Source organism: Protopterus annectens, chromosome 1.part0 (genome assembly GCF_019279795.1).
Source record: "Protopterus annectens isolate FY-2018-M chromosome 1.part0, PAN1.0, whole genome shotgun sequence".
Lineage (NCBI taxonomy): Eukaryota > Metazoa > Chordata > Ceratodontiformes > Protopteridae > Protopterus > Protopterus annectens.
Window position 1 is genome coordinate 658164596 of NC_056725.1, and position 13602 is coordinate 658178197.

At 40.7% G+C, this 13602-nt stretch overlaps 1 protein-coding gene across 2 annotated transcripts in view; it reads left to right on the forward strand.

Moving 5' to 3' along the window:
- The window catches only part of TMEM181 (transmembrane protein 181), a 1372946-nt gene that overhangs the window by 618204 nt on the left and 741140 nt on the right, over window positions 1-13602 (forward strand). For both annotated transcript variants that reach the window (XM_044061980.1, XM_044061981.1), the window contains exon 4: window positions 4849-4939. In XM_044061980.1, the coding sequence (XP_043917915.1) occupies window positions 4849-4939 (91 nt within the window). The remainder of the gene's footprint in view (window positions 1-4848; window positions 4940-13602) is intronic.

The window sequence follows — 13602 nt, forward strand, 5'->3', positions numbered from 1 at the left end:
TGTCCCAGCAGGCGGGCCAGATTCTGCACCCTCAGTTTCAAACCCTGAACCTTGCAGCCTGGCTAATTCCCTGAGCTCACCTCCAGCAACCCTTAGTAAGTAGGTGCTGGATGTCAGTCTTGAGGCAAGGAGGCCTAGTACTAGAAAATCCCATTCAGAAAAGTGGAAAAGATACTGTTCCAGGAGCTAGGCTCAGAGGATGGGCACAACAGTGCCCAGCTTACCTCGTATTCTAGATTATTTAACAGAAATGCTCCACAAGGGCCTATCTTTCTCTTCAATTAAGATTCATGCCTCTGCCATATCAGCACATTATAATACTGAGCCACCCCTCTTCTCTCGTCCCCTGCTAAAACAATTCCTTAGTGGGGCCAAAAATTTAAGACCCCCCCCCCCTCCAGGAGAGCTCCCACTCCAGCCTGGGACCTTAACCTTGTATTGGAAAAACTCACTCTTTCCCCCTTTGAACCAGCTGCTACAGCAGAGTTGAAATTCTTTTCTTGGGAAACAGCTTTACTTCTAGCCATCACTTCAGCAAGAAGAGTGTCTGAACTGGAGACAGTCATGGCAGTGGAACCCTTCATTATCTTCCTTGCGGACAGGGCTTCCCCCAGGACTAATCCATCCTTTATGCCCAAGGTGGTGTCTAGTGTGGCTCTAAACCACTCCATTCATTTGCCTTCTTTTTTCCCTAATCCTCAGAATAAAGGGGAAAAGGATACTGCATTCTCTGGACGTACACAGACAGCTTAGATTCTATTTGGACAGGACTAAGCCTCTCAGAAAATCTGACCAGCTGCTAGTTAGCTTTGCTGCACGGGCAGAGGTGAAGGCCATTTCAAAGCAAACCATTTCCAAATGGATAGCACAGTGCATCCATTTCTGCTACAAACACCATGGAAAACCTACCCCACAGGGGATAAGAACACATTCCACCAGGGCTACATCTACCTCTACTGCGTTTCTCAGAGGAGTCCCTACCAAGGACATCCTGGAAGCTTCAACCTGGAGCTCTGTACCTACTTTCACCAAGCATTACCACCTACCTCTCTTTTCTAAATCCAGAGCTGGATTTGCCACAGCAGTCTTTACATATCCTTATTACTAGCCCTAATGCTCTTTAACTACCTCCACCCTTCCTTAGCTTTGTGAATCAACCCAAATGAGATGACTGCAACAGTGAAACATAAAGACCATAATACAGTTGTTTACACTTATCATTAATGTAGATGTTCGAGTGTATTCACTGTTGCAGTCCTGGTTACCCTCGTGTGTATTCACTGTTGCAGTCCTGGTTACCCTCCCTCCAGCCCCCTGACTTCTCTTGACTTTTACCTTTCCTCCTTGTTTGGCATATACTATATTGTGTGTTTTTGCTTTTTGCTGGGGGTGTTCCATACCATATAATTGCTTTAAATTGTGGGGGCACCTGATATCTGGGGCAAGAAAAACTGATGTAATGGCATCGGCTGCATATTTTATACCCCTGATGACCTGATGTCATGGAAGAAGTGATAGCATCCGACGCAGAAATCCGAAGACTCTGGTATTCAGTCCGGCTGAGGGCTACCTGCAGGCAGATAACCCAAATGTGATGACTGCAACAGTGAATACACTCGAACATCTACATTTATGGTAAGTGTACCCAACTGTACTTTCCTGAGAGGGGCTAACAACTTAAGGCCATTAAGAAGCACCCCCACCCCTGCTTGGGACCTTAATTTTGTGTTGGAAAAGCTCATGCTACCCCCTCCCCCCCTTTGATCCTGCATTGTCAGCAAAGTTAAAATTCCTCTTTTGTAAAACTGTCTTGCTTCTGGCCATTACTTCAGCTAGAAGAGTGTCTGAGCCACAAGCACTTAAGGCTGTGGAACCCTTCATTATTTTTCATGCTGACAGGGTCTCCCTCGGGACTAACCATACTTTTATGCCTAAAGTGGTGTCCAGTGTGGCTCTCAACCAATCTATCCATTTGCCCACCATTTTCCCTAATCTTCAGAATAAGGGGGAAAGGATCCTGCACTCTTTAGACATGCACAGACAGCTCATATTCTACCTGGATAGGACTAAGCCCTTCACGAAATCTGACCAGTTACTAGTCAGCTTTGCACCAGGGGCAGAGGGCAAGGCCTTATCAAAACAAACCATCTGCAAACGGATCGCACACTTTATCCATTTCTGTTACAAACACCATGGGAAACCACCTCCTCGGGGGTCAGAACGCATTCCACTAGGGCAACTTCAGCCTCTACAGCCTTTCTCAGAGGAGTCCCTACCAGGGACATTCTGGAAGCTGCTACCTGGTGTTCTATTCACACCTTCATCAAGCATTACCTCCTGCCTATCTTTTCTAAATCCAGGGTGGGTTTTTCAACAGCAGTCCTGCAGGGCATACTAGCCAGCCCCAACTCTTCTTGACTGCCTCCACCCATTCTTCAGCTTTGGGAATCAACCTAAGTGTGATGACTGCAACAGTGAAACATGAAGAACATAGTACAGTTGTGTACACTTACCATAAATGTAGATGTTCGAGTGTATTCACTGTTGCAGTCCTGGTTTCTCACCCACCAGCCCCCTTGTCTCTCTCTCTCTCTCTCTCTTTCTTTCTCTATTTCTCTTACTCACTCCTTACAGGGCTATTGGTATGTACTTTTTATTGGTGGTATTTTTCCACCATAACGTAGCTCCCTGTTAGGAGGTTTCTGACATTTGGGGCAAGAAAAACTGATGCAATGGCGTCGGTTGTCTGTCTTTATACCCTTGACGACCTGACGTTAGTCCTGAAGCGACAGCAACTGATGCAGAATTACTAAGTCACTGGTATTCGGGACGACTGAGGGCTACCCCTGGCAGGATAACCCAAGTGTGATGACTGCAAAAATGAATACACTTGAACATCTACATTTATGGTAAGTGTACACAACTGTACTTTCCTGATAAGTGACCGAGTGGTACACAGCTTGCCGCACTGGTACGCTAGGCTCTGCATGCTGCTGCATGTACACTTGCATTCCCGTGAGTCAAACTGCCTCACCACCCCAGAATGGGCGAGCCAGTATCAGCTGCTAATTTCCAATCCTTTCCTCAACTAGTCTGTCCAATGTTAATACGAATTGCTTGACATTTATGGTTTTTATCATCCAACAGAGGATTAAGATTGGTTCGCCAATCCTAACCATTTTAGTATGTGTTCGAGACATGGATGCCAAGAAATTTACCTTGAGATCTGATCATAATTCTTTGTAGTGAATTTTACTTTATCTTCCCTGTGTACTACAAGTTACAGTAACAAAGAAAAAAATGCTAGATGTTTTTCTGGCTTTCAAAGCCATAACACACTTAGGGAGCACTTTCAGAAAGGCACTGTAAGGCAGTCCGTTACTTTCAGAAAGGCACAGTAAAGCAGTCCGTTAAATTTACATTCACCTTTCATATCTGTCAACTTTCCACATTTTCGCAGAACATCTAGATTGTTGTTGTTTCTTTCGGCTTTTCCCGGTTAGGGGTCGCCACAGCGGAACTCCAGTCTGCTAATGATTGGCAGTAGATTATGTGCAGAGTTGCCAGCCCTGACGCACAACCTTCAATGAAGGTACACCCATTCATGCATGTCTCTACACAGAAGACGCTGTAGCTGAGAATCGAACACGGCAACGTCTATCTGTGAGGCGACAATGCTACCGCAGCACCATGTTTCATATTTTCGGTGTGATTCTCTTAAAATCTGTGATTTTCAGAGAAACTACTGGGGAGTGAAGTCACTTAATAATGAACATACATTTAAGTTTCAGACTTATATTCTTTATTACATGCAGATGAATGCTCTTCCTGCTAATTAAACTACTTTTTATGCTTATAGGAAGAAGTTAGGGACATCGTGTCTGTACGGACAGCAGACAGAAACACATATTTCGTTCTGCCCCTCATATGCTGGACAGTACTGGCAAATTTACTACCTAGCACAAGACCCGATCTTAACTTTAGCAAGGGATGCTTAACATTTGTTAAGATTAGGTCTTGAGCCCCTGTAGCACTTAACTGGTTTGTCTTTTTTCGAGTATCAGAGCATAATCATCATACTCCATACACTACAAGTTTATTATGACCAGAGACCCAATGATATTCCTCTGTGTTATCTTTGTTAAAAATTTTAATAAAAAGATTTAGGACAGAAAAAAATTAATTTCCATTTTGTGTAGAAACTGATAAAAGACTGCTAGCTAAATCTGAAGAAATTGTAACATTAAACAGGAGTTGCTTTAATAATGAAGGATGTGAAAATGTTGTGGAAACACTGCAGCACGTTTTTTAAACAAAAGGATTGAGAGCTCTTGAGAAGCTCAGTCAAAACACTTAAGAAAAAAAGACGTGGGTGAATAAGGACAGTGGTATGTATAGGGCTTGTAGTACTAAGTATGATAGTAGCACAGTGTATGTGAGGAGGAAGTACAAATTCCCATTGTGAAGTAGGACAATCTTGGTTGGGAATGTTTGATGATATGTTTACATGTTGATGGTTATAAATATTGTTATTCTGTGTGATTTAATCATGAAATTATACAGTTTGGGATACGTGTTTATAATATTTTAATAATGTCACTGCTTTTGAAAAGTACCATTTGATCACTAATAATCATGTAAACTACCAGTATCACAGGCATATACAGGACCTTGTTGTAACTTCTCGTCTGAAAGACATTGCATATCATTATTGATATTTCTTACCTGATATAGCCTCTGTTCAAATTGCCATAGACTTTCCTGCAGTGCTTTCCAGGTTATATGCTGAATTTTGAAAATAACATTTTACAAGTCTTTAAATATCTTAATCTTTCTCTGTATTTTTAGTCTGAACCATTCACACTGAAATCACCGCCACTAACAACATATAATCAGGAACTGTGGCTAACATGTTTGGTTAAGCTGGATGGGCCAGAAGGTAAGACCATTTCTGCAGAGGCTCACTTGGGCAATGCATAGTGGAACAGAAGTTAGTCTCATTTAAGCTGTATTTTTAGCATTCATTCATTCTGCACATTTGTAACACTTAAATGCAGTCATTTACTAACTGGAAACCTTGTTTGTCCTTTTGTTTTAGATTTTTTTTTCTGGGAAGAGGTCCTAAAGATCTCCTATTGGTTAACCTCTTTGTTGGATCTGTAATTAAAATATTCTTCCTTTCTCTTAGTTCAACTTTTTTCCTGATACCTCTGCATGCCTAGTCCTTGTAGTGTCCGTTTGTTTACTTAGTTTAGATCTTTGTCAGACTTCTGCTTGGTTTGACTGGAGTGTATCACTTTGTTTAGCAATGGTTTGATTTCGATGTGTGCAAAGAATCTTTGACCAGAGCATTGTATATTCCTATATACCTGATTTTAGATTTATAGTTGGATTGATTTGCTTATATAATTTGGCTAAAAAAAATGTATTTTTGTCATACATAGAATGTCCCACCGCTGTATTGCATATTACTGTACATCAGATTTCCAGTTATCGTTGTATAATTATTTTAAATGATGAAAAGTGTGACTAAATTATTGTATTGATATGTGCTTTGCACCTAAATGGTGCATGACATTGCTCCATGTGATTAGTGCATTAACCTTGTTAGCAAATTTAAATACATTTGTTTAGTGTAACATTTGTGGAAAGCTCCTTCACTCTTGTAAATCCAAAATTTTCAATCCAGCTACTTGGACATGTAGGAGGGAGAAGCTGTTTCATTACCTTGCTTCTCAGAAAATGGCATAATTTGAGTGTGTCCAACATGGGCTTAGCAGGAAGGTTCTTTTGCACAGAATCACATCTGTCGTCATACTTCTCAACCTCTTAGGATCATAGGAAGTTGCTAAGCTATTGGCCTTGAGGCCCTTACAAGCCTAGCCAGTTAGCACAAGAAGTCTGGACAAAGTCTACAATAATGGGGGGACAAAGGCCCCAAAATAGGGACAGATTTTAAATATTATTATTATAAACCTAAAGAGCTGATAGAATAACAGGATTAATGTTAGCATGCATTTTCTAAGGATATGAAGTCTGAAACTAAAATGTATGTCATTATTTTTCAGTGTTCAGTGATTTGCCGGAAAACCTCAAATTTTATGAGGAACAGACTTGAAAACATGAGGCAAAAATCTGGACATTCTGTGAAAATCTAGACAGTTGAGAGGTATGTCTGTCACGGAGTACAATCAGACCGTGAAGGAAGAGGTTATTCAGAGACTCGTTACAGTACGTCCATCCACAAAGCAGTGACAGCCATGTCTTGCTTCCTTACCCTGAGCTAGGGAGGGTTCAAGTTCCTGCATGTATTTTACCTCGGAGGATGATGATGCCAGAATTACCCCTTCTAAAGACTTAAACCTTGCCTGTGATATAAATTGGACCTGCTGGTGAGATAGGTATCTATCCCAAAGACTACCCTGTCTATGGAACAGCCTCCCCATCCATGTTAAGCAGAGTTCCTCCCTAACCCAGTTCAAGTGCAACTTGGACAATTGGATGGGAAACTGGAAATTTATCCCTGGATTGGCACCTGTGTCTCTAATGCAGACAGGTAACCTGTAAATGCTTCATCTCCCAGGCCCATGCGCACACTTATCAAAGGGTATCAGAACTTGTCAGAGATTTGGGATGCATAGCTATGCTTACAAATGCCCTTGTGGTCGTTAGCCTAGTAAAAACTTATGATGAGCTCATAAGTGGTGTATCACCTGCAGCCGGATTGGAGAGGTGCATGTTAGAAAGCAGGCTTTACATATTCCTCTGTGAAGTAGGTAGAGCATGCTGAGAACATCCCAACAACATGGAGAGTTCATTTGGATCTTCAGACTAGAGCTTACACAGTGATAGCACTCAGGAATATGGGTACTGCTGAGGCCTGTGCCAGGTCTGTCAAGGCTTAATGTCCCAAATTGGAGAGTATGCATTTGGTCCTAATAAAACAGGGCTTGCAAGTCTGGAGTCCACCATGGAGTGGGCTGTGCCCCACATTCCTTACATCCAAATGATTGGCTGTAGGAGGAGGGCAAGGACCTTTAGGTTATCCTTTGTCATATTTTGTAATTTATCAAGAATGCCATGTATGTAGTGTGGAAGCAATTGGATACAGTTGTCTTCATTCCTAAGAAGGTAGGTGCCCTGTTCAGGTCACCAACTGAATGGAATAAGGTCCTGACTAGGGATTCAGAAAAGGATTCTCAAGTGATTTTTTTCATTCTTATACAGGTCTGAAAGACTTCTTCATCCTGCTAATTTGCTGCCTGAGAATGAATTTAAAATCTTAGGACAATGTGGGCACAAGGATGGTCTCCTTTACCGTACTGGGACCAAGGCACCAAGTCCTCCTTACTGTACAGTATCCTAGAAAAGTTTTTGGCCATCTAAATGTGGATTTCAGAAGGAGTTGGTTAACACTCTGCCCATGGCTTCCACAGTAGGCTGCTGATTGGCTTGTACCATGACTACTTTATTGCTGTGTTGGGGCAGCAGGCTTAGATATGTCCTTGTGCATTACCATATGGCTTAGTCTCTACTCCATCAAGGATGAGCTCTTGTCAGCCAGTCCTCCCTGGAACTCACTGACAATCTCTAGAAAAAGAACAGGGCCTTCACTATTTTTAAAACTTTTGCAAGTTTCCTCAGTCCCTCCAAATTTCTTCCAGGCCATCTCCCCTTCCAAACTGAGCAGGGTCCTCAGAAATTAAAAGGGTATTATCTGTCTAGCTATGCTGGCCAAGTCTTCCAGCAGGATGTCTTTGGTAGATCCACAGTCCTGACTAACATGTAGGACTTCTCATGGGGAATGAACAGGTCTTAAATTTGCCCCAACTAGAAAACCATCACTAAACACTGGGTGCTTTATGACTTGGTAATGGATGGACATATATTATAGATTTTAGATCCCCCTCCTGAGAAAGGGCTGTGCTCAGAAACCAGTTGTTGTTAGAGAGCCCTTGGGGGCAAACCTTAAAATATGTAGAGGATGACCCTCCTTTGTAACAAGGCAAGGGATTTCATTGATGTCTGCTAGTTTCAAAGGAGATGCCAGGCTTCCACATCATTCTAGATCTCAGTAACGTTATTGTGCGCATCCATTATGCTAAGTTTTGAATGGGACTGCCCACTGGGTCATAGTTTTGCTGACAAACACCAAGATGGTACCACTTCACATGATAGGCACCTTTTATCAGATTACAATCTGGAGGCCACATGAGGTTTCTTGATTTCTCACTGGATGAGAACCATTTTCAGTAAAACATACTCTCATTCAATCACTCTTGTGTGCACCCACAGCATTTACCTACTTTTTCCTCCTGCTTTTATGTCAGAAGGGGTAGAAACTGGAGGAGAAAGAAACCCTCACTCACTGGGCATTCAAAGTCAGTTCTTTCTATATTTGAACCAACAGCATAGTTAGACCCGAAGAAACAAGAGGGTACAAGGTTATCCACTCTTTGCCATTTGGCTGTGATGGCCTAGGAGCTGGCTTTACAGCATTCTGTGATGTTTCAGACCTTATAAATCCCGTCAGAGCAAACTCAGGACAGATATTTCCCCTGGATTTGGTCCAGATGCGAGAAACACTTTACATAGTTCTCTTCACCCCCTTTCAAAACAGCCGTAAAATTTTGTTTGGGACATCCTTGCAGCCATGCTTGGAGGACAGAAGCATTTTCATTCCTTTGGACAGGAATTTTCCTTTGTGCATTTCAACCCTTTCCACAGATACCCAAGGTACTTCTGAATGTTCAGAAAGAATTACCAGAGATCATTGTTGTGACCCCCTTTTGGCACAGGCAAAGTTGGCTCTCCCTTTTAATGGAATTAGCCATGGGCAATTTACATCAAGCTTCCTCACACTCTGGATGTGCTCACACAGTGTTGGGGCAACTGGTTCACCCTCAGCTTAGAACAACTGCTATTGAAAGCCTGGATAATTCTGTCTTGATACTTTTTAGGCACTTGTTTCACAAAGATGCACAGCAGGTATTGAATAAGACAAGAAAACCTGCAACTAGAAAATCATATACTTACAAGTGGGAGGAGTTTTATAGGTGGTGCTTAACCAATATCAAGAGGGCCCAGTATGATGTCTATCCCTCTGCTCTTGAAATGTTTGTGTGAACCACTCAACAGTGACTTATCTCATGCATCTGTCAAGGTGCATCTTGCAGTCCTCTCAGTTTGTCTGACCACAGATTCCCCTTTCATCTCTTTTTTGTAGTCAGTTTATTAAATGAGTGTTGCACTTAAGACCCCCTCAAAAGCAAATTCTTCCTCCTTCTTTGGATCTCACCTTTGTTCTTGAAAAAAATGACCTAATCTCCTTTTAAACCTGTCTTTCAGGCTAATTTCAGGTCCATCACTTGGAAAATTGTTTTGCTTATTGTTTTGACATCTGCAGGGCCACTCTCTTAGCTGCAACCTCTCATAGTGGATCAGCTTTATTTGATTTTCCACAAGGGCAGGGTTGCTCTATACACTAATTTTTTGTGACAAAAGAGGTTTATGAATTTACCCTGAATCAAGCCAACAATCTCTCAGGTTTCTTTCTGGGACCTAAAAACACGGGAAAAATGAGCATACTGTGGATATGCACAGGCAGCTGCCTTGATAAAACTAATCCCTTCGGGAAAGCTCAACAGCTGTTTATTTCTAGTTCTGGAGCTAAGAAGGGTCAACATGTTTCTAAGCAAATGATTGCTCATTTGTTATCTGCTGCTATTGTTTTATGTTACTCCCACCATGGTAAATTGCTTCCAGACAAGGCTAACGGACCTTCCAGCAGAGCCTTATCCTCTTTGGTGGCATATTGGAAGGGAGTAGACTCTAGAAGCATTCTAGCAGAAGCAAACTCATCCTCTGTTCATACTCTTACAGAACACTACAAGCGGGATTCTTTCTCAAATTCCAGAGAAAGCTTTGCTAGTACCATTCACCAGGGGCGTCTGGATCCTTATCTTTCCTCCTCCCAGGTAGGGTAGGCTTTGGGAATCTACCAATATGCTACTGAGACTGAGTGAATGCTGAACATATTACAGTTGCATAAGTCCACTTACCTGTAACAGTAGATGTTCAAATTTTCATAGTGCCTCAGTGGCAGCACCTACCTACCATCCCCCTTACTTTGTATGTACTTCAATAGCTTTGAACCTTGTGTTGTTTGCCTTTGGTTATTTGTGTTTGTGTTTTTTGGATGCAGATTGGTTGGTTTCAAGCATTTATTGCTTGTGATCTTTGTTGCTTCTGCCGGCTTAGTACTAAAAGCCTATGCAGCTGTCTTTCTGTCAGAGGTATTAGGCTTTCCTTGATGTGAGGGGCTTAGCCAATCGCCTGTCGCAGAGAATCAGAAGAGGGGATTCTGAGCTCTGGAAAGCTCATATGCTACTGAAGCAGTGTAAAATTCAAACATTTCCTGTTACAGTTAAGTAGAGCTTATGCAACTATACTTTTTCACAGCAATTCTGGAGGGATGAAGGTAAAATGTTGCTGATTGTTGTGATTCTGTCACTTCCACTTCTGTATCAGTTTCTTCTGAGGAACAGATATTAAAAAATAAAAACATTTCCTTTCCAGCATCAGTAAGCATCAGTTAAACTCCAGGTAACTGCCATGTTTTTCGACTGTCCAGAAATAATTATAAAGAAAATCGTTGTTAAACTGCAGTCTAAAAAAAAAAAGTCTGCAAAATCCTTCCTTTGTACTCAGAAGCAGGTTGGCTGATAAGAAATGTCAGGGAGTTTGTATCCCAAGTCATACAGCCTGTACTGTCTAGCTGCCAGTTAGTCTGCCATATCAGTTGTTTCAAATTCATCGATTGTCTGTTTCATAATTGTTCCAAGCTTGTATAAAAAAAAATCTGATTTTAAGTTGTGGAAGCTTCTATTAACATGTGCTGTGAACCCCCTAGATTTAATATTATTTATTCTGTGTAAATAATTCCTATTATATTGTGCCTGTAATTCTGCATCATGAATGATCTTAAACAGATTATATGAGTGTATAAACTGACAATTTCTGAAGTCATGACATATCATTCTGTACATTTTCTTTGTAAAATAACTCCCAATGATTTACAGTCTGTAGTCTCAACTGAGTAGACATAAAGCTGGGTGTTGCATTCAGTAATTAAAACTAATCACAATAGTATTAATAGGAATTGGCATTTTGTACTTCCTTACCTGTTATATTTCAGCAATTGTTATATTTCAAAACAGTTGCTGCATATCATACTAACATTATGATGACAGCAGGTGTCATTTTCTACAAATATACTTAAATCTTTATAGTAGATAATTTTGCCTAATAGTGTCTCATCTAAATCCTGTTAATATTTAATGAATTTGTCAAAAGGTATTGCAGCAGTTTATTTATATTAAATTTCATACTATTATTTGTTATCCATAAATTTAAATTATTGACATAATGTTGGAAGTAAACAGGGGTAACAGTACTTGCATTTTTATAGTATTCAACAAATTTTCATTTTATGCTCTACTTCTGAGAGACTTTCTTGGCTACAATCATCTGCATTAGAAGCTGAAGTTGAGTGAAACTTGCAGTAGTGTATTTTAGTCTTCTGTTAAGTACAAGCTTGCAGTCTTAAAAGTACTGTATTTTCATTTTTTCTGTTTCCTAATTGTGTGTTTCATTGAACGGTGTGCTGTGTGTCTCTCTTCTTTAAGAGGGGGTGGTGGTCTTATCATTGCTTTGTTATCTGATATTTAATAGCCTAGAGGGCTTCCTCTGTACTTTAAGTGCTAGCTACAAAGTTTGAGAAATCATTTTATGCTCAACATCTGAGAGACTTGCTTGGCTACAGGCATCTGCATTAGAAACTGACGTTGAGTGAAACTTGCAGTAGTGTATTTTAGTCTTCTGTAAGTACAAACTTGCAGTCTTAAAAGTACTGTATTTTCATTTTTTCTGTTTCCTAAGTGTGTGTTTCACTGAATAGTGTGCTGTGTGTCTCTCTGCAGTTAGTTCCCCACCCAACCTCCTTGTTCTTGTCTTGGTGTTAGTGTTGGTGGCTCTGGAATTGCCCGCCCCTCCTGTAAGTCTGTATTTGAACACTCCTCCTAGGTCCATCTCATTTGCTCACTTAACCAAGTACAGTGAGATCATATTCTGAGTCTAGTGTTCACTCTACTTAATACAGAGAGAAGATTTGAGAAGGCCAACCCACTTAGGGTCTTCCTTCCTCTCTCCTTGCACTTGAATAAAGTGCAATTTTTTTTCTTTTTTCTGCTTTTACTGTATTTGTGTTTCCTCCTACTTTATTTTGCTTTTCTTAAAAGTACTCAATTTTATTTATCCTGCTGCATTTATTACTGCTTGATAGTAGCCTGATTAAATTGCAACTGTTATTATAAATCTTTTGGTTTAAGCACTTGGGCTTCATACAGGTTTTTTTACATTAAGAAGGTTTGTGGTCTGCACTGTTGTGGCAGGACATGTAGCTTACATCCTTCTAAGCTGGGAATTGCTGATTGAAGGACCAGTGTCTGCTCTTCTAAAAGCTTATTAGTTCTGGCTTAAGCACTTGTGCTTCAGGCCAGTTATTCTACATTGAGGCATTGTGGTCTGCACTCTTGTGGGAGGAGAGGCTAGATTCTGCCCTTCTGAGCTGGGAATTTCTGGTCACAGGCTTATTGTGCCTGCTTATTTGAACTGTTTCTTTCTGAAAATGGTGTGCCTTGTTGCTGTAGCATAGACCAGATTCAGGCCTGCTGAATCTAGCTTTGTTTGTATAACTTGAGCACTGATCCAGGCCATCTTTTTTTGGAGAAGGTTCCCCTGCACCGTAGTAGCAGGAGTGAGCAGTTAGAACTTGTCTGATTGAAGACTGCTGGAACAGGGCTCGGTTTGGAGCTTTTTTCTGGTTAATTGGGTAACTTGTTTAAATCAGTTTGTTCGTTTTCTATTGTTTTAAATATATATAAAAAATTGCACTTTATTCATCTGCTTTTACTGTATTAGTGTTTCTTCCTACTTTATTACTAGGGGCATTGACTACAACTCTGATCTGCGATATATAACAATAAGTATATTTTTCTGTGCATTTAAAGAGTTTTTTTTTATTGTATCTGCTTTATTTTCTGAAAAAAAAAAAAAAAAATATATATATATATATATATATATATATATATATATATATATATATATATATATACACACACACACACACACACTTGTTTCCCACCTTTCTAAACTAGTATAGTCCAGTTTTCAGGTTAGTGCTGAATTAAGGGCTGTGTTGCAAATCTCTGTGTTTGCCCATACCTTACTTGGATAGAAGGAAGTTTCTCTGTTCACCTGTGAGAGAGGGGAGCTTTGAGCAGCCTATCTGTCCCTGGAGGAGTGGTTTCAGCCCAGAAATTAGTAGTTTATTGGCCATTTTGGGCTAATTTTCTCTCTCTTTCATTTCCCTGCTACAAACTACAAATACCGTATTTGCCTGGTTTTGCGCTCTGGGCAGCGCTGGTTAGCTAAGGTGAAACTATTCCCGGCTCCACAAAGGTCTCCTCTTCAATTTTTCCCTTGGAACTAGACAAACTTAAGCACTCAAGCCATTCATTTTTCAGCCTGGCACTTGCTCAA